This window comes from Schistocerca nitens, chromosome 1 (assembly GCF_023898315.1).
Source record: "Schistocerca nitens isolate TAMUIC-IGC-003100 chromosome 1, iqSchNite1.1, whole genome shotgun sequence".
NCBI classification, from domain to species: domain Eukaryota; kingdom Metazoa; phylum Arthropoda; class Insecta; order Orthoptera; family Acrididae; genus Schistocerca; species Schistocerca nitens.
In genome coordinates this window covers 614,795,488-614,815,797 of record NC_064614.1, presented here as the reverse complement: position 1 = coordinate 614,815,797, position 20,310 = coordinate 614,795,488, and the positions used below count along the sequence as shown (strand labels likewise).

Below are 20,310 nucleotides of genomic sequence, written 5' to 3'. Positions count from 1 at the left end.
TAAAAGGGACTGAACGAAAACAAGTGAGAATTTCACAGAATGTTATTTATACTCATAGGAATATCTCGCAAAAAAATTATGACTGAGTCTCAATTACGTTAAGAGTAACAGAGCAGAAAATGTCAGTAAAAAACGCAACTCTTTCAAGCACTCGTTCAGTGCCAAGTTGGCAAACAAAGACTTGATATTATTACAACTGACATTGGTTGAATGATGTTTAAATCTTTGCATACAATAAATGATCAAATATTTCTGCTTTTAAATAACAATAGGCAGTGATAAGAAGTAGAACCTCTTGTTATCACTGCCTATTGTTATTTAAAAGCAGAAATATTTCATCATTTATTGTATGCAAAGATTTAAACATCATTCAACCAATGTCAGTTGTAATAATATCAAGTCTTTGTTTGCCAACTTGGCACTGAACGAGTGCTACACAGTATACACACAATAATTTTTCTTTATGTATTTAGATTTAAACTTTAGTTTGAACTAGTTGCCAGCTGCAATTTTCATTAGAGAGTTAAGCAAACCTGATAGTTCATTGCATAGTTTACCAGTTATGTTGTGTGTTCCACCAGACACTGTTGCGAGTTATAATGAAGTCACTTTTCCTACTGTGTTCTTTGCAAGCACTCAAGTCAATGAACAAGTCAGTGAGAGTTTTGCAAGTATAGACTTAAACTCTTCCACTTGCAACTGTTTTCAGGAACAACAGATTGTCCAAGTATTAAGTTAGAGCTGTTTTGTGGGTGAACACTGCTATAAACAAAACTACAAGCAATAACTGGCTCAAGACTTGCCAGAAGAAGAACAATGTCTGCTAAAATTAAGCATTTCAGAAGAAATTATTAATATATGCCATTACCACAAAGATAAATATCTAGACCAATACAACCACATTTTTTGGAAGAAAATATTTGGTACTCAAAAGAAAAAGTTAAAAACAGTTTGCGTAAAATACTAGTTGAACACTTTTCCAAGAGTACAAATGTGGATATTAACCTTATTCCTGAACAAGCTCTAGTCCAACTTGTGCATCACGAATATTTGTACAAAAATCAGTTGAAGAAGCAGCAAATAGTGTTGAAAATAACCATGAATTTCTTTCTGGGACTTTTGAATTAGTTGAGGATAATGCACCGTATCAAGTAGAATCCATTTGTGAAGCTTCAGAATTATCTCCTTTGTGTCAAATAACAAACTGCAACACAGAAAAGTGTCAGCTTTACAAAGAAAAACTGATAAAATCACAAGCACAGTCAAGTGAAAATTGCTAGAATCTTTCCATAATGACTTAGAAGCTCAGAATCAAAATAGTAAAGAAAATGTACAAAGAGAGTATGATATACTTATTACCAAAATGAAAGAAAAATTCAAAGTTTCTGCTAAAGATGATAAAAGTAAGATAATTGACCTCTCGCCTAGATCATGGTCAAAGAAAAAATAATTGAGGAATTTGGTGCATCTGAATACTGGGTGAAGTTAACTAGGCAGCTAGTAAAGGATCAAGGTATCTTACCACACCTTTCAAAAAGACAAGTGCCAACAAAATAAGTGAAGTTGTTATTAATTGTGTTTCAACTGTGATTAACAATGTTAAGGTCCAGAAGCAGAAAAGGTTAATTCTTCTCTCGTTAAATGAGTTCTACAGCCTCTATAAATGGAAATATCCAGCTCACAAAATTGGCAGCTCTATTTTTGTGTTCTACGACCAAAGTGGTGCATCCTTCCGGAACTCATAGTGTATGGGTTTGCATGCATCATCAAAACACAAAGCTGATGACAGAAGTAATACAAATTATTAAGACCTGATAGCTTTCATGGTATGCGACATTAATAATGAAATATGTATGCTTTATTCCAGTGCAGAATGTTCTGGACCAGATAACGCTGCTTGATGAAGTAATTTTCAAACAGTGCGTAAAAACTGATAGAGCTGAGTTCATTACACAGGTAATGCCCAGTGATGAATTTTTACATTCTCTTATTGGTAAGCTGGTGTTTTTAAAATTCCATCACTTTATCTCAAAAGCTCAGGCCTAATATTTCAAGAAAATTAAAGAAAACCTGGAAGAAACCCACTGATTGGTGGTTTTGCAGAAATCTGTACATTCAAAGCTTTCACTGGACTAATACACAAGTGACACTTCACCATTTGTCACCTATTTTAAAGAAGAAGACAAAGTATGTTGCAAATCTAGTAGTGTAATTAGTGACCACCTTAATCATAATATTACGACTGCATACAAACTTCAACATCACCTCATTAGGGAAATTAAGAATATCATAGGCAATGTTGAAATGGTCATCAACTTTAGCGATAGTGCAAGCAGCAAGTACAAAAGTAAGAAAAACTTCATTAATGTTTGTCAACATGAAAATTATTTTGGTTCACGAGCAGAGTGAAATTTCTCTACCTCATCACACAGAAAGAATTCTTGCAATGGTATAGGCGGAAAAACAAAATGAGAAGTTACATGAGCTTCCATTCACAGACCTTACACGGAACATACCCTGACTCAACAAGATAGGTTTAAATACTGTCGACCGAATATTACTGGAGTTGGATATATATTGGTTTCTTCACCTGAAACTGAACAAATGAAAACAAAACTGACAGAGATATTTGAATGTTGTTTACCAGTCAAAGGAAAAAGAAGCTATCACAGATATGTGCCCATAAGTGACAATACTTCCAAAGGCTCCAACTTTGATGATCAAAGTTCAACTGTTTTTACACACACACCATCTTTCACAAATAATGACTATATTGTTCATATGTATGATGAGAAGTAGTGGCTCGGAAAAATTGAAGACAAAAGTGAACATAACAATGATGTTTTGGTGCATTTCTTTCACCCATCTGGACGAAAAACTGCCTTTCAACTTTCCAAACATGATACTGCTTGGGTGCCTGCAAAGAAAATAGTATGAAAAGTGACTCCATTGGAACTCACAACAGTGTCTGGTAGAACACACAACATAACTGATGAACTATACAATGAAATATCATGTTTGTTTAACTCTCTGATGAAAACTGCAGCTGGCAAGTAGTTGCAAGTAAAGTTTAGATCTAAATACATAAGAGAACGATTATTGTGTGTATACTGTATGCAAGTAAATTAAGTTTAAGAATTAGAACTCACGCCTCTCGTTATCATTACCTATTGTTATTTAAAGGTAGAAATATTTCATTATTGTATATGCAATGATTTAAAAGTCATTCAGCCAATGTGAACTGCAATAATTTCAAGCCTTTATTTGCCGACTTGGCACTGAGTGAGCATGTGGAAGGGTGCGTATTTACCGAAATTCACTGCTCTATTAATCTCGCTGAGTCTGTCATAATTCTTTGTGGGATATACCTATGAGTAAAAAGAATATTCTGTAAAATTCTCACTTGTTTTCATTCAGTCCCTTTTTAGATACTGACTCCTGAAAATTGACAAAGGTTTTCAGACATTTTATAAAAGCTCTAGGAAAAACAGGATGACATTCTCAGGACTAAAACTTATACAACAGGTTGTTATGCAAGTATGCAACACAGAAATAACATATTATCAGAGTGTCTCTTCCTTCATAAAAATTTATGGTCTGAAAAACAACTGATAACATGAAGGCTGTAAACGAAAAGGAAACAACAAAATCACTAAAAGTAAACATGGGTCATGTGGTGACTACCCCCTCCCAACAACAACTCACACTGCTCTGCACATGCACGAATCTGGGTGCTTGGGTATGCCAGAAAAACGTTTCCAGTTGGCATCTGCCTGCTTGCTGCTGCGGCTGACACAGCTAACAGCCACATTTCAAGTAGCCAGAAGTGGGAGAACGTACTGTTCATACATGACTCAACTATGCATCTGCATCTACATCTAAATCCATACTCCGCAAGCCACCTGACGGTGTGTGGCGGAGGGTACCCTGAGTACCTCTATCGGTTCTCCCTTCTATTCCAGTCTCGTATTGTTCGTGGAAAGAAGGATTGTCTGTATGCTTCTGTGTGGGCTCTAATCTCTCTGATTTTATACTCATGGTCTCTTCGCGAGATATACGTAGGAGAGAGCAATATACTGCTGGACTCTTCGGTGAAGGTATGTTCTCGAAACTTTAACAAAAGCCCGTACCGAGCTACTGAGCGTCTCTCCTGCAGAGTCTTCCACTGGAGTTTATCTATCATCTCCGTAACGCTTTCGCGATTACTAAATGATCCTGTAACGAAGCGCGCTGCTCTCCGTTGGATCTTCTCTATCTCTTCTATCAACCCTATCTGGTACAGATCCCACACCGCTGAGCAGTATTCAAGCAGTGGGTGAACAAGCGTACTGTAACCTACTTCCTTTGTTTTCGGATTGCATTTCCTTAGGATTCTTCCAATGAATCTCAGTCTGGCATCTGCTTTACCGACGATCAACTTTATATGATCATTCCATTTTAAATCACTCCTAATGCGTACTCCAAGATAATTTATGGAATTAACTGCTTCCAGTTGCTGACCTGCTATTTTGTAGCTAAATGATAAGGGATCTATCTTTCCATGTATTCGCAGCACATTACACTTGTCTACATTGAGATTCAATTGCCATTCCCTGCACCATGCGTCAATTCGCTGCAGATCCTCCTGCATTTCAGTACAATTTTTCATTGTTACAACCAATCGATACACCACAGCATCATCTGCAAAAAGCCTCAGTGAACTTCCGATGTTATCCACAAGGTCATTTATGTATATTGTGAATAGCAATGGTCCTACGACACTCCCCTGCGGCACACCTGAAATCACTCTTACTTCGGAAGACTTCTCTCCATTGAGAATGACATGCTGCGTTCTGTTATCTAGGAACTCTTCAATCCAATCACACAATTGGTCTGATAGTCCATATGCTCTTACTTTGTTCATTAAACGACTGTGGGGAACTGTATCGAACGCCTTGCAGAAGTCAAGGAACACGGCATCTACCTGGGAACCCGTGTCTATGGCCCTCTGAGTCTCGTGGACGAATAGCGCGAGCTGGGTTTCACACGACCGTCTTTTTCGAAACCCATGCTGATTCCTACAGAGTAGATTTCTAGTCTCCAGGAAAGTCATTATACTCTAACATAATACGTGTTCCAAAATTCTACAACTGATCGACGTTAGAGATATAGGTCTATAGTTCTGCACATCTGTTCGACATCCCTTCTTGAAAACGTGGATGACCTGTGCCCTTTTCCAATCCTTTGGAACGCTACGCTCTTCTAGAGACCTACGGTACACCGCTGCAAGAAGGGGGGCAAGTTCCTTCGCGTACTCTGTGTAAAATAGAACTGGTATCCCATCAGGTCCAGCGGCCTTTCCTCTTTTGAGCGATTTTAATTGTTTCTCTATCCCTCTGTCGTCTATTTCGATATCTACCATTTTGTCATCCGTGCGACAATCTAGAGAAGGAACTACAGTGCAGTCTTCCTCTGTGAAACAGCTTTGGAAAAAGACATTTAGTATTTCGGCCTTTAGTCTGTCATCCTCTGTTTCAGTACCATTTTGGTCACAGAGCGCATTCACACGAGCCCATTGGCGATTGCCAAAACGAATCTAATGTAAGCACGGAAAAGGTTGTGATGTCATGCTCATCAGAAGCAGTTTGTTGTTATGTAGTACTGAATAGTCTTTCATGAAGTACTGAATAGTTTTTGTCCTACAGCCTTTGACACATTTTGCTGTTGACACACACTTTTATGTGCATTGTGTTTTGTTGTTATAAATCGTGTATTTCCTTTGCTACTTAAGTTTTTATTTTCTCATTTATGTTTTATTGCTGCAGTATTATTCTGCAGTAGCAGGATACAGTAATATTCTTTGTTATGGTATCAGTTCTTACAAGTCAATATTACAAATATTTAACTGACAGCTAAAACAATTAAGAATTCCTGGAGTTCCAAAAAAATCCCAAATTTTTACTTGTTTTCTCCCAGATGAAAAAATTCCTGGGTTTTCCCAATTTCCTGGTCATCGCAGGGTATACACATCCCGCAAAAAGCGAAAAAAGTGGGGACTTGTCTGCTCCAACTACACTCGTGCTCATAAATTAAGGGTAATGCTGATACATGGTGAAACAACGCTCTAGTGGGCGGTTTGCAGGTTTAAATCACTTCGGGGTATGACCATGCAGTGCATTTGACCTGCGGTTGTCCCACGGTGGCACTGGCAGCAGTCCATATACACAGAGGTGTGTTGGTGCATGTCAGAGTACCGTGCAGCGAGGAAGTGTGCAGATGTTTTCAGAGGTGCTAATGGTGACTGTGTGTTGAAAATGGCTCAAAGAACACATATCAATGAGGTTATGAGGGGCAGAATACTAGGGCGACTGGAGGCTGGTCAAACACAGCAGGTCGTAGCACGGGCCCTCCGTATGCCACTAACTGTGATCTCAAGATTATGGCAATGATTCCAGCAGACAGGAAATGTGTCCAGGTGCTACACTACGGGACGTCCACAGTGTACAACATCACAAGAAGACCGATATCTCACCATCAGTGCACGCAGACGGCCACCGACTACTGCAGGTAGCTTTGCTCGGGACCTTACTGCAGCCACTGGAACAGTTGTCCCCAGACACACAGTCTACAGACGGCTGAACAGACATGGTTTATTTGCCTGGAGATCTGCAAGGTGCATTCCAATGACCCCTGGTCACAGGAGAGCCTGTAAAGCCTGGTGTCAAGAACACAGTGCATGGTCATCGGAACAGTGGTCCCAGGTTATGTTCACGAATGAGTCCAGGTAGTCTGAACAGTGATTCTCACCAGGTTTTCATCTGGCATGAACCAGAAACCAGATACCAACCCCTTAATGTCCTTGAAAGGGACCTGTATGAAGGTTGTGGTCTGATGGTGTGGGGTGGGATTATGGTTGGTGCACGTACACCCCTGCATGTCTTTGACAGAGGAACTGTAATGCATCAAGTGTATCAGAACGTCATTTTACACCAGTATGTCCACCTTTACAGGGGCGCAGTTGGTCCCACATTCCTCCTGATGGATGATAACACAAGTCCCCAGTGAGCTGCCATTGTGGAGGAGTACCTTGAAACAGAAGATATCAGACGAATGAAGTGGCCTGCCTGTTCTCCAGACCTAAACCCCATCGAGCAAGTCTGGGATGGTCTTGGTCGACATATCGCTGCATGTCTTCAAATCCCTAGGACACTTCAGGAGCTCCGACAGGCACTTGTGCAAGAATGGCAGGCTATACCCCAGCAGCTGCTCGACCACCAGATCCAGAGTATGCCAACCTGTTGTGCAGCCTGTGTACGTGTAGACGGTGATCATATCCTATATTGATGTCGGGGTACATGCGCGGGAAGCAGTGACGTTTTGTAGCACGTGTTTCGGGACGGGGGGAGGGCGCACGTGTTGGGGGAGAGGGGAGGCTCCCCCTGCTGTGGGTACACCCCATGTGAACGCAGGTTAATTTCTTCCCTCCTCACCTTATTGTGCCTTTAGATTAGGCACATACGGAACACACGACACAGACCTGTAAATCCACGGTATTGGTGATAAGTTGAGAAAACCGTCCCGAAACACGTGCTACAAAACGCCACTGTTTCCCGCGCATGTACCCCGACATCAATACTGGATATGGTCACCATGCACACGTACAAAGCCCACACAATGGGTTGGCATACTCTGGATCAGGTGGTCGAGCAGCTGCTGGTGCATAGCATCCCATTCTTGCACCAGTGCCTGTCGGAGCTCATGAAGTGTCGATGGCAGCTCGGTGGGGCCGTGCACTGTCATCCATCAGGAAGAAGGTGGGACCCACTGCACCCCTGAAAATGCGGACCTATTAGTGCAAAATGACGTCACGATACACCTGACCTGTTACAGTTCCTCTGTCAAAGACATGCAGGGGAGTATGTGGACCAATCATAATCCCACCCCACACCATCAAACCACAACCTTCATACAGGTCCCTTTCAAGGACATTAAGGGGTTGGTATCTGGTTTCTGGTTCACGCCAGATGAAAACCCGGTGAGAATCACTGTTCAGGCTATACCTGGACTCGTTCGTGAACATAACCTGGGACCACTGTTCCGATGACCATGCACCGTTTTCTTGACACCAGGCTTTACAGGCTCTCCTGTGACCAGGGGTCGTTGGACTACACCATGCAGGTCTCCAGGCAAATAAACCATGACTGTTCAGTCGTCTGTAGACTGTGTGTCTGGAGACAACTGTTCCAGTGGCTGCAGTAAGGTCCCGAGCAAAGCTACCTGCAGTAGTCGGTGGCCGTCTACAGGCACTGATGGTGAGATATCGGTCTTCTTGTGATGTTGTACACTGTGGACGTCCCGTAGTGTAGCACCTGGACACGTTTCCTGTCTGCTGGAATCATTGCCATAATCTTGAGATCACACTTTGTGGCATACGGAGGGCCCGTGCTAAGACCTGCTGTGTTTGACCAGCCTCCAGTTGCCCTAGTATTCTGCCCCTCATAACCTTATTGATATGTGTTCTTTGAGCCATTTTCAACACACAGTCACCATTAGCACGTCTGAAAATGTCTGCACACTTACTTGCTGCACGGTACTCTGACATGCACCAACACACCTCTGCGTATATGAACTGCTGCCAGTGCTACTGTGCGACGACCGCAGGTCAAATGCACCGTATGGTCATACCCCGAAGTGATTTAAACCCGCAAACCGCCCACTAGAGTGTTGTTTCACCACACACACACACACACACACACACACACACACACACTCCTAATACTAAAAGTGGCAGAGTATTATAGTGTACTGTAGAATTTGCTCTCCATCAGGAAATGCAACACTTTGGTAGTGCCCATCCCATCATCTGCAACCCTCTGAGATAATGAGCTAGGCAAGCTGAGAGCGTGCTACAGATAGGCCAGAAGGGCACACTCAACAAGAACATGCGTTGTCGTCATTAGACTGCTTCAGCTGTTGTGAGGAGGATACTCCTGACGCAGAAGGAACTTGTGGGTGCTGTCTTATCCGCAGCAGTGGGACACTGGCTTCCACAAGGACACTATCACAGGGCTCTTACGGAAGGCATCCATTGCCAACCTCATGCCAGTGTGGTGTACAGGGTCCAGCAAGCTCAGTATGGACAATGCTGCCGACCCACAGGCAACACATCCACAGTGCAATTGGGATAAAATCAGTGCTCTGTAAAATCTCAAAAGAACTATGCAGTCCACGCCCCATGAGGAGTTACTAAAAAACTGAGAGTATTTAGCTTATTCACTGAAGCTGCATTGAGCCAGCAGACATGTGGCAGCCAAGTTGGCTTGTTGGCAAATATAATGCCTAAGAATTGAAAAGTTTTAATGAGTTCAAGTTTCTGGTCTCCAAGAGAAATTTCTGGGTGCAGGTGCACAGTCTGGAGTCGGCAAATATGCACAACTCATGATTTTGCAGGAGAGAATTGATAGCTGTAATTCAGGCCTAATCATGTAGTCTCAAGACAGTCCCCAGAAGTTGGCGCTCAGCAGTGTGCAGTGATGTAGAGGCATAGTACACACAAAGATCATCCACATACAGCGAGGGAGAGACTATGGGGGCCACTACATTTACAATGCCATTAATAACAATAGCAAACAGCATTATAGGCAGAACTGGTCCTCTTTCCTGTACATATTGGTTGCCGTGTGTCTAACCTATATGGACCCGAAAAAGTCAGAGGGATAGGAAATTTTGGGTAAAAATGGATAAACTGACCCAGAAATCCCACTCATGCAGTGTATACAGGATGTGGTGCGTCGATAGGTGTTACCATATGCCTTCTGTAGGTCAAAGAACAAGGCAATCAGATATTGACGACACGTGAAAGCACTGCGCACTCCGTATTTCAGATGAACCAGGCGATCTGTGGCGGACCAGAAAGCCAAAGCCACTTTGGAATCATGATATATGCCCTCTGACTTCAAGGAAACAGCAAAGACGGCCAGACAGATTGGCCGGTAGTTAGTTAAAATATGCGGGTAATTTCTGAGTTTCAGGACAAGAATAATATCTTCCATTTGGCAAGTACCATGGGATCAGTGCAGGTGTTACCACTGACAAGATTGCCAGGAACCGTCAAATATGGCAGATGGCCACAAATGAGGCAGAGTTTTGTCTACACCTGGGACAATGGGTGGTTGGATGGCGCAGATGATACATATTGCTCTCAACACTCCTGCTTCCTCTTCTTTATTAGAAACTGCACTTTCACCAGAGTCTTGAATGCTATTAAATTATCCATAGAGCGAAGGTGCTTGTGCCATTGAAATGCCCTGCAGCATTCCCTGATAGCTGTGGCTGTATCTTCAGACCACCTTGCCAACAGCGGTTGTCCGGATGAGCTGGAGGAGCGGGGTGCCACTGCTTATGCAGCAAAAATGATCAATAATATCCCGTACTGCTTTGTCGATATCCATCACATGACTGGCTGCAACAGAGGTTGTAGAGAAGAAAGCCTGCCTGTCAGCTTTCTGAAGTGACCAATGTGGAGTGTGTTCCAGATGTATGAGTGGAGAGGGAGAGAACAATAGGAAAATGGTTGCAGTCACAAAGATCGTCATGGACGTGCCACTGAATCACGGATAAGATACTCGGGCTGCAAACTGTGTGATCAATAGTTGAGTATGTTTTGTTGGCCATAATAAATTTGTTGCACCTCCAGTGTTGAGTACGTAGACGTCCAATTCTGAAAGGAGGTGTTCTAGTGCCCAGCCTCTGCGAGACTTAGTAGCCGCCTCACAGAGGATTATGGCACTAAAATCCCCCAAATAAGAGGAAGGGGGAAGGTAGCTGTTCCATTAAATATGACAGCTCATGATACTGGAAAGGTCCACCAGGGTGTAGATAAACATTACATATTGTCATCCGAACTGACGTGTAGACACTAATGGCCATGGCCTCTAGTGCAGTGGTACAGAGCACCTGCTCACTGGAAGCATCACAGCATAAGAGGGTACAGACACCACAACAGGCTCTCTCGATATTAACATGATTGGTACAGCAAGGTTTCTTGTTTTTCAGAGCAGGGAGGTGTATTGCTGTAAACCACATTTCTTGAGGTAAGTAGCCATTAAACGATGGAGTTCAGCCAGATGGTGATAATAGCCATTACAGTTTCATTTGAAGAGCATTGGAGTCAGGTCTGAGAAAGTGGTGAATGGAAAAGATAGGTGTGATTACTTCACTAACAGGTCGTAGTCGATTATAGTGTAATACATCATCAATGTGCATAGGCTCAACCTCTTTGGGAAGGGGAACATCTGAAGCTTCGGAAAGTAGTTTATCTTTCTACATAACCTTATCCTTGTAGACTTCAATTTCTGTGAAGATTTCCCCACTGTCTTCCAAGAACGAAGAGGATCAATACTTCTCTTCAGCCATCCCTGATGACACCAAAGGGTGAATACGCATCTCTGGCCGGAGCAATGGTGTGGAAATCAATGGGGGTATAAGTGCACGGGGCAAAAGAGCTGGCATCCCCTCCACAAATGGTAGGACAGCCCCTGGAATATCGCCAGGGGTAGGAGGTGCATGCGAGAGCTTGTAACCGCGTGAGAGAGGGACTGTGACACAACAGTCACAAAATTTGAGACCATACCAGTCAGATAAAGTCTTTCAAACTTTTTCTTTGCTTCTTGATATGACAGGTGGTCAAGCATTATATACTTTTCAATTTTCTTCTCCCTCTTGAACACCGAGCACTGCGGTGAACGAAGAGGGTGCGGTTCAGGACAGTTGACAAACTGAGGAGTTGGGTCACAATGGCTGCACCCATGGGACAGCCATCCACATGCCCCACAGATAGTCTCATTACAACAGTGAGAGGATGTGTTTCCTAACCTTTGGCATTTAAAACACATCAGAGGAGGAAAATAAGGACTGCCATCACACCTATAAACCATGACCTTAACCTTTTCAGGCAAAAGTTGCCTTTGAAGACTAGGATAAAAGCTCCAGTGCCCACTCTATTATCCTCAAGTCCCCTCTGGACGTGGTGAACAAACTGGATTCCATGCCACACCAAATTAGTATGCAGCTCTTCAGCAGTTCGTAGCATTAGATCCCAACAGAAAATAACACCTTGAATTCTACTGAGCTTGTTACGAGGACACTGGACAGCACTGAGAGCACAAAATAACCTTAACCAGCTTGCCCCGTGTGCAACAGCACTGTCTCTCGTGACACTCGATATCCCGTCTGCGTGCACAGCTGCCTCATCCCATGTACCGACAGCTTACATAAACCTTAAAAACTGCCTAGCAATTACTTCAGATTATTTCAACAGCTCTTCAAACATGAAACCATCTGAATATCATAATTAATCCTTGTTTTGGGGTACATTAAACATGACAGTATTGGGGTCTTATTTCTGTAGAGAATGCAAGGAAAATTCGGATGTAACAACCCATCAAAGACAATATCATCAACAGATGAATTCAGATTTCAAAATATGAATACTTTAACACACTGTGAGTACAATGTAGTTCTGAAACTGTAGTACATAGCATCACTGGTTTGTACGACTGTGAAAAAACACAATGGTTCGCCAAAACCATATTGTTTTGAAAGGACTCAAAAAATACAAGATACTAATTTGATACTTTACTACAACAGCATGCGAAGTCCACAGCACCAAGATCTTTCTCTAGTATGGTTATGACACGCAATCATGCTATCATCTAACAGTGAGTCCATTTCAACTATATTCCACTCAATCTTGCAACACTGGCAATATATGAAGATTTTTCAAACCAGAAGATCCAGATTTGGATTTTGGTTTTAAAAGCAGGAATACTAGACTAGACTATTATGGTCAGGTGGGCTATTTGTAAAGTAGGCATAATTTGAAACATCAGGTACAAAAGTATGCTGGAGAGATGTTTGCTGTAACTGTTGACAGCATTGTTTTCACTCACAACTTTTTTATTCTGATATCACTTCCCTCTATTTTTTATTGGTGGATTTTGTTAATTGCTGAGGTTTCGATATTTGTACAAGTTCATTAGCTACAGATTTCTGAAGGAAGAAAACTGTATTTTCCTCATGGAATTATTGGCAAGTTCAACAGATTTATGATTTATCAAATTATTTTATCATTCCAAAACAAGATTATACCAATGACAATTAGTTAATTTCAAACCAGATAAGAACCACTGCATGTTTAGTGTTTCCTCACAAATAAATTACTTAGTGGCAATTAGGTGCAAATACTGAGTGGAGAATGAAACACATTGATTTTTTACACATTATGTTTTGGAAAATGCCAAGGACCCCCATTAAAAAGCTTACAGTTATACTGTGAATGATATGTCAAGGGTTGTGGGTGATGCTTTAAATGAAGTTAAAACATATATGGAAAAAGAAGCAACTTATGGTGCCCCGAAAATTGGTCACATATCACCGAATTATTTTTCTTCCAGTTCACAGTAAAAAATAAAAAGAAGAAATTCAATCTGGTGCTTTATACAGGATGTGCACAATTTTATTTCCATTTTTTCTTGTGGTTGGAAGGTACCACTGCATAAACCAGGTCCCCGGCATCCACAAACTCTTCCTCCACATATTAAAGCTACACAGGCTAACTGTTTGATTGCTTGTGCAGAAATGGAATATCCAGACGCAAAGAAGAATTTAAGTTGTTTGTACAACAAACTGAAAACACCATTTAAGAATGGCAATCTTGGAGAGGATTGGTATCAGGCCTTTATGAAACACAACCCCATTAATTCTCTGAAGAAACCTGACACCCTTCAGAAGTTCCAAAAGAATTCTTGAGATCCATTTGTAGTTTATCCCTTTATGCCTTATCTCTCCAGTCAACCCCCACCACCCAATGTCCTACTGTTCAGCCACATAGGAGCATTCACCTCAGACTGGAGCAACTGAATCACATTTTCTGCCAGGGTCTCTACTACTTTTCATGCCTTCAACTGAGGAATGTCCTACCGAGTATCTTCCCCATCCCTCCCACAGTGGTATTCCACTCCCCCCCACCCCCAACAAACCTACACAATATCCTCGCCCATCCCCACACAACTCCTGCTCCCAACCCCTTGCCTCATGGTTCATATCTCTGTAACAGACCTAGATGCAAGACCTGCCCCATACACCTTCCCATCACCACTTACTCCAGTCTGGTCACAAACATCACATATCCCACCAGAGGCAGGGCAACCTGACACCAGTCATATTCATATGATCTACAAGCTAAGCCGCAACCACTGTGCTGCGTTCTACGTGGATGTGACAACCAACAAGCTGTCTGCATGAATGGCCACTGACAAATTCTCTCCCGAGAAATAGTTGACCACCCAATTTCTGAGCATGCTGCCCAACACGACATTCTTCATTTCAATTACTGCTTCACAGCCTGTGCCATCAGGATCCTTCCACCAACACCACCTTTTCCGAATCGCACAGGTGGGAACTCTCCCTACAGTAAATACTATGTTCCCATAACCTTCCTGGCCTCAACCTTTGTTAGCCACTGTCCTTTACCCACCTATCTGCTTCCCTGTTCCCATTCTAGCACTAAACACTATAATCCACCAACACACCCACAGCCTTTTTACTTTTCTGCTGCCCCCTGCCCCGCCCTCTGTCTACCCTCCTGACTGCATCTAGCTGCCCTAACATCTCCCCACCTCTTCTCTGTATACTCCCACAAACAGCATTTCACGGCCTCCCACATCTACCCTGTTATCCCTCCCCAGTCTCCTCCTTACCCTCACCACCCAGACTGCTACTGCCAACACATGCTGCTACTCACATTCTGGCCTCAGCAGGAATGGAATATTGATGAGTAGCAATCCATCCTTTTGATAATATTGAACTGAATAACTTGGGTGACGAGTCTGGGTTTGGCAGTGACCCAACTAAGGTACGAGTTCTTGGGGAAAAAGGTAAAGCCACTGAATTGTCTGCTGGATCACATAGGCAATGAACAGCTGTTTTAGCCTGTGTTGCTGCAGATGACACTTACTTGCCACCATTGATCATATACAACAGTGGTGCAGTTCAATGTTGATGAAATCTGCAAAATACCTACCCAGGGACATTTTATGCTGCTTTAAACAAATGGGTGGCTGGAGGAGCTCCAGTCTTACCAGTGGTTCATTATGGTTTTTATACCTCACAAAGAAAAAAATTTATAAAGCAAACCACTAATTATCCAGAACTGCTATTTTGATATTTGATGGACATGTCAGTCTGCAATTAGTGGATACAGCTGTACAAAATGACATTCATTAAGGGCACTTGCCGAGTCCTTGGCCTGACAGACAACAACCCTTCAATAAATAAATCTTGCGAAATTCGGTGCAGAGCAAAGAGCTAAAACAGTATGCTGTTTGCACAAAAATTAATTTGCTAAACTTCTTGATTAGATTCGGTCAACTGCATTAACATCGGAGAACATTACATGGAGATTCCTTACCACTGCGATTTTTCCAATTAACTTTGAAGTTTTTTCAGAAGATTTATTTGATACTAAGGACTTGCAACAATACAGATGTTCTCCTCAGAACACCCCAAGCCCTACCTCTCCCAGCATTTCATCCATTAATTTGCCGGGCACATTACCCTTTCCCAAATCCCATTCAAGTCCTACAGCTCTTTATAATGTAAGCCTAGCCTATGTAGTAGTTCGCACCAAAGAGCAAGACGGTATCTTGGATATAAGGACACAATTGCATTTCTCACCACAAAAGCAAAATATCCAAGACAAGTCTGTTTTCATTCCTACTAGCCTTGTAAAATTGTTCTGCAAACCATCGAATTACACTGTAAGGAAAGTCAATCCACCCACATTTGCAAAAGCTTCAGTATGGACAAATTAAACAATTTTATGTCAGATGAATGAAGCCAAAGAGAAGAAAAATGGAAAAAGGAAGTATAACACCAATAGAAAGAGAAAAATACAACTGAGAGACAACAGTGAAGATGAGAAGCAGCTGCCAGTGCTTCATGATTAACAGAAGATGCTGAAGTGTCTGGTGAAGATATCAGAATCAGGCTGATTATTCTATCCCAACTCAAATCTTCAACTCATACCAGAGCATATGTACTAGTCAAGAGTTTCTTCTGGGAAGAAAAAATCTGTCAGTTACATCGGGAATACAGAAGCGTCAGATTCCATCCGTCTGCTTTGACCCACGACATCACCAACAGGGCAGAAACAACCATTCTCACTGTTTCCAATACAGCGTCTATGACGTCATTACATAAATGACAACAAACATGAAAATACATATAAAACCAACACACACATCTCTCTCCAAAAACATAATCAAACTAATGGGACCAGCATGGGAAATTGGGGGTTTTTGGGTGGGGACAAACTAGATATGAACACATACAGACACACACCACGATCCCAAACCACACAAAACGACGACATAAAAACATCACAAAATTCCTAAGTTCCGCTACACTTACAATATCGACAGGAATTGGTCACTTCGCTTCACCTACATAGCTCAACCGCAGTTGTCGATACCACAAAATGAAAACCAACTACTCCAAAAATTGTAATCACACCGCATCTATCGATACCACAAAACCAACACCTAAAACAACAAAATTGGAATTGGACACTTCCCTTGACCTATATAGGTCAACAGCAACTAACGATACCAAAACACACACAGCTACGACGACACATTGGAATCAAACACTTCTCATGACCTATGCAGTTCAAATACAGCTCACGATATCAAAAAAATTGAAATCGAGTACTTCACTCTAAGATACATAAAACAACCACAAGTGCAGATACCAAAACATCAACCACCAATACATGCAGTAAATAACAGCGACCCAACAACACACAAACACCACCGAACATCGGAACACGCGAACAATAGACCCAAAAAAACGACTACTTACCATAAAAAAGCTCCGGCGCTACACACTAAAAACCCAACTCGCCTATTCTGCTTGCATACGCCGCCTTTCACTATCTCCATCACAATCCCAAAAAGTTGCAGAAACTTAATGACGGACAACATGTTGTCCCCCATTTCAGCTTGCAGACGCGCACCATTAAACTTAGAAGTCATATCCATACCTAACAAAAGAAGCCACAAATTGAATTAAACGACTTACCGCGTGACAAACAGCAAACCAATAGCTTCAAACAACACTGCAATAACATAAACACAACGGAAACTTAATTCTTAACTCACTGAAACTAATTTCCATTCTCTTATAACAGTCACGACTGACAAATGCAGACTTCAAACACCGACACCCAAATGAACCCGATACACCACCAGAGGACACCACCAACTGCAACAAGACCTCTACAAACACAACACACTCATAAACTAAGCTCCAAGCCATCATGATGTCACACAACGCAACACCCTTACGTCATGGGTCACAGCCAACGGTTGGGATTGGACGCCTCTATTGACCCATTACATCCATGTACCTGTGGTGCAAGAGATAAAGAACCAGGAAATCAAAGTTAAGATCCTCAAAACTGTGGACAGAATTAAGAAGATATTCCAAACACGGTGATATGACATATTTCATGTTTATGGGAACATGACATTTTAGTTATGTTGCCACAACCAGCTCTCCATAAATGTGGAGACTGAATTTCAATCTTTTTTCAAAATTCCATTGATGCCCATGAGAGAGTCATATTTTTCTGTTTATGTATAGCAAGAAGCATGTTACCTACTACCTCAAATGTAATGTTACTTGATACATTCCACTCAAAAATTGTATATTTTGGAATGTTTAATATGTTACTTGGAGTAATTCAAAATGGTTCAAATGGCTCTGCGCACTATGAGACTTAACAGCTGAGGTCATCAGTCCCCTAGAAATTAGAACTACTTAAACCTAAAGACATCACACTCACCCATGCCCGAGACAGGATTTGAACCTGCGATCATAGCGGTCGCGCAGTTCCAAATTGAAGCGCCTAGAACCACTCGGCCGGATTGGAGTAATTGTCAAGACTATTATAATCATTCTTTAAAATATTCAGACATCACAGAACAGCATTGGTTTACACTTAACCCTCCTGGAAAATCCATATCCAGTTCACTCTTATAAGTTTCTGTTTCCTTTCACCCCTGACCTAATGGTGTGAGGTCAATCAGAATCAAAAGATCAGTAAATACAAGACCAGAGTTTGTATGACCAGCCTATTATAACTTGCTTAAATTTAGCAAGCTAGTAATTACTTCAAGTCGAAGTCAAAATTTTTTCCAATTAAGATTAGTCCTATGACAACTATGCTTATGAAATACACTGTAACTAATAAATAACAACCAACATATATGACTACAAAGCATAACACTGCTCATGTTCAATAGCCATACACACATTTAACAGAAATTTAAAATAAAGATTGTATTACATTTATCCAAAATCTTATGACAATGACTGGCTAGCAAGTCACTCAACATATATGTATGTAAGCTTTATTTACACTCATATCATAGAAGCAACACATCCAATTCTGCTAGTGTATTCACTACTGCAACAAAACTTATCTTTTCATGTGCAAAATTAAACACAATAGTAATTATGTTGCAACACTTCAAACTGAACAAAAGCCAAGTTACTCAAGATAAATCGTCTGTGTGACACATTTAAGACTGAAAATCATACCTTTCAATCCAATCGTCCCTCCGTCTATCTTCACTGCCACCCCCACGGCGACCCTCACCTCTCTGGTAAGATTCTGTTCTTTCACCACGAAATTTGTCCCTACGCTTTCGATCATACTCGTCATCGCTGTCACCCATGTTCTAAAATACGTATCAGACAATTTTACATAAGGAACATTAAATGAAAAGTACACACTGAAACAACAGACATACCCAAAGTATATGATCAGAAAAAGTAGCAGAAAGACCAGAACTTAATTCACGTATTAGATGATAAAATAACAACAGAGTGTGCATCCCAGAGTGGTGTTTGGGCATGAACATCAGTATTATTTACAAGTAAGGAAATACTATTAAGAATTTCATATCCGAAATTCACTGCATCAACCATATTCCAACAAGACTCTACATTCATCTTAGCAGTATATTGCAGGACGACTATATTATCAGGTCTCCATTCTGTCGCTGACTCTTTCTGCCCACACATCCCTCCCCTAAGAGATCTATGGCTGCAAGTATGAACAACATTGCGACTGTACGACGCTTTATTTTCACTATAATTGAATAGGCCTAAGATTATGAAAAAAGAATTTTGCATGTACCTAAGGTATTCCAACTAACGAAATTTCTTTGTCACTTTTCACCTTTCACAGAGCTTCTTACTACTACGTGAGGAATAATGGTCGGCACACTGTCTAGATATTGTGCATTACCGTATAAACAATTACAGCGGGTATTGGTATGTTATTTTAAATTGTGTAAGGCCTACTCCTACTACAGGCGACAAATATGACCGTAGAATATAAATAATTTCTGACAACTTACAACTTTTCAACAGCTGAATGTAAGCCGCGTTATTCACTGTAAACTACACCGCGTGTGGTTCTTAAAATAAGCAGCACTCCACTCCCCAGACGCAAATTTTTCACATATCAAAGTCACTTCAACTCACTATAATAAATTCAGTTCACTAAGACAACTTTTAAGTTCGTATTTACAAACACAACTCACCTAGTTTCTAACTCAATTTCAACAACCACATTAGAAGTTTTCGCTGCACAGATATTACAATATTCTCCCGTCGGGCTCCACTCGACGCACGCAGTCAACCAATCGGAATTCACGTAACGAAAAACCGTTTCAGTGCCGTACATTCAATATATCCAGCACTTCTATCAATTGACTTTTACCGGCTATTCTATTGCTAAAAAAAATTACAGTCACCTTATCGCTTATTGTAATTATACAGAAAACAGAGGTCGAGATCTGAATTAGAAATTTCCCGTGAGATTTCGCATCATAAAATATGGATCGCGTAAAAGGCAGTGGGTCTGGCAGGTTGACTCAGTTTCATGTTCCATGGATCATTTGTAGGATTCATCGTAATGTTGTGGATCGAGTCATTTTACATTCACATTCCACATTCATATTTCTTTTATTCAATGCTGATGTGTGTATTAATAATTCCTCCCAATATGCCTACCTTTGACACATTATAAAAATACAAAGGTTAGTAATTCCTAACCAATATGCCTACCTTTTACACATCATACAAATTCAAATTATTCTACGGACTGGATGGAACTGCCAAGAAGAAGAATTTTATTTCATTTGCAAATTCAACATTACTGTCAGTCTGGTATTTTATATATCGTACCGTACAGAAAAC

At 41.3% G+C, this 20,310-nt stretch overlaps 1 protein-coding gene across 9 annotated transcripts in view; it reads right to left on the bottom strand.

The window, feature by feature from the left end:
• The window catches only part of LOC126257076 (serrate RNA effector molecule homolog), a 221,354-nt gene extending 201,559 nt beyond the window's left edge, over nt 1-19,795 (bottom strand). For 6 of the 9 annotated variants that reach the window (XM_049955538.1, XM_049955536.1, XM_049955533.1 and 3 more), the window contains exons 1-2: nt 19,653-19,795; nt 18,643-18,782 (exon numbers count right to left, since the gene is read on the bottom strand). In XM_049955538.1, the coding sequence (XP_049811495.1) occupies nt 18,643-18,779 (137 nt within the window). In that variant the 5' untranslated portion in view covers nt 18,780-18,782; nt 19,653-19,795. Of the gene's footprint in view, nt 1-18,642; nt 18,783-19,466; nt 19,623-19,652 lie in introns of those variants that run through there. The other 3 variants (XM_049955532.1, XM_049955537.1, XM_049955531.1) reach the window with 2 other exon arrangements.
• Between the last annotated feature and the right edge of the window lie 515 nt (nt 19,796-20,310).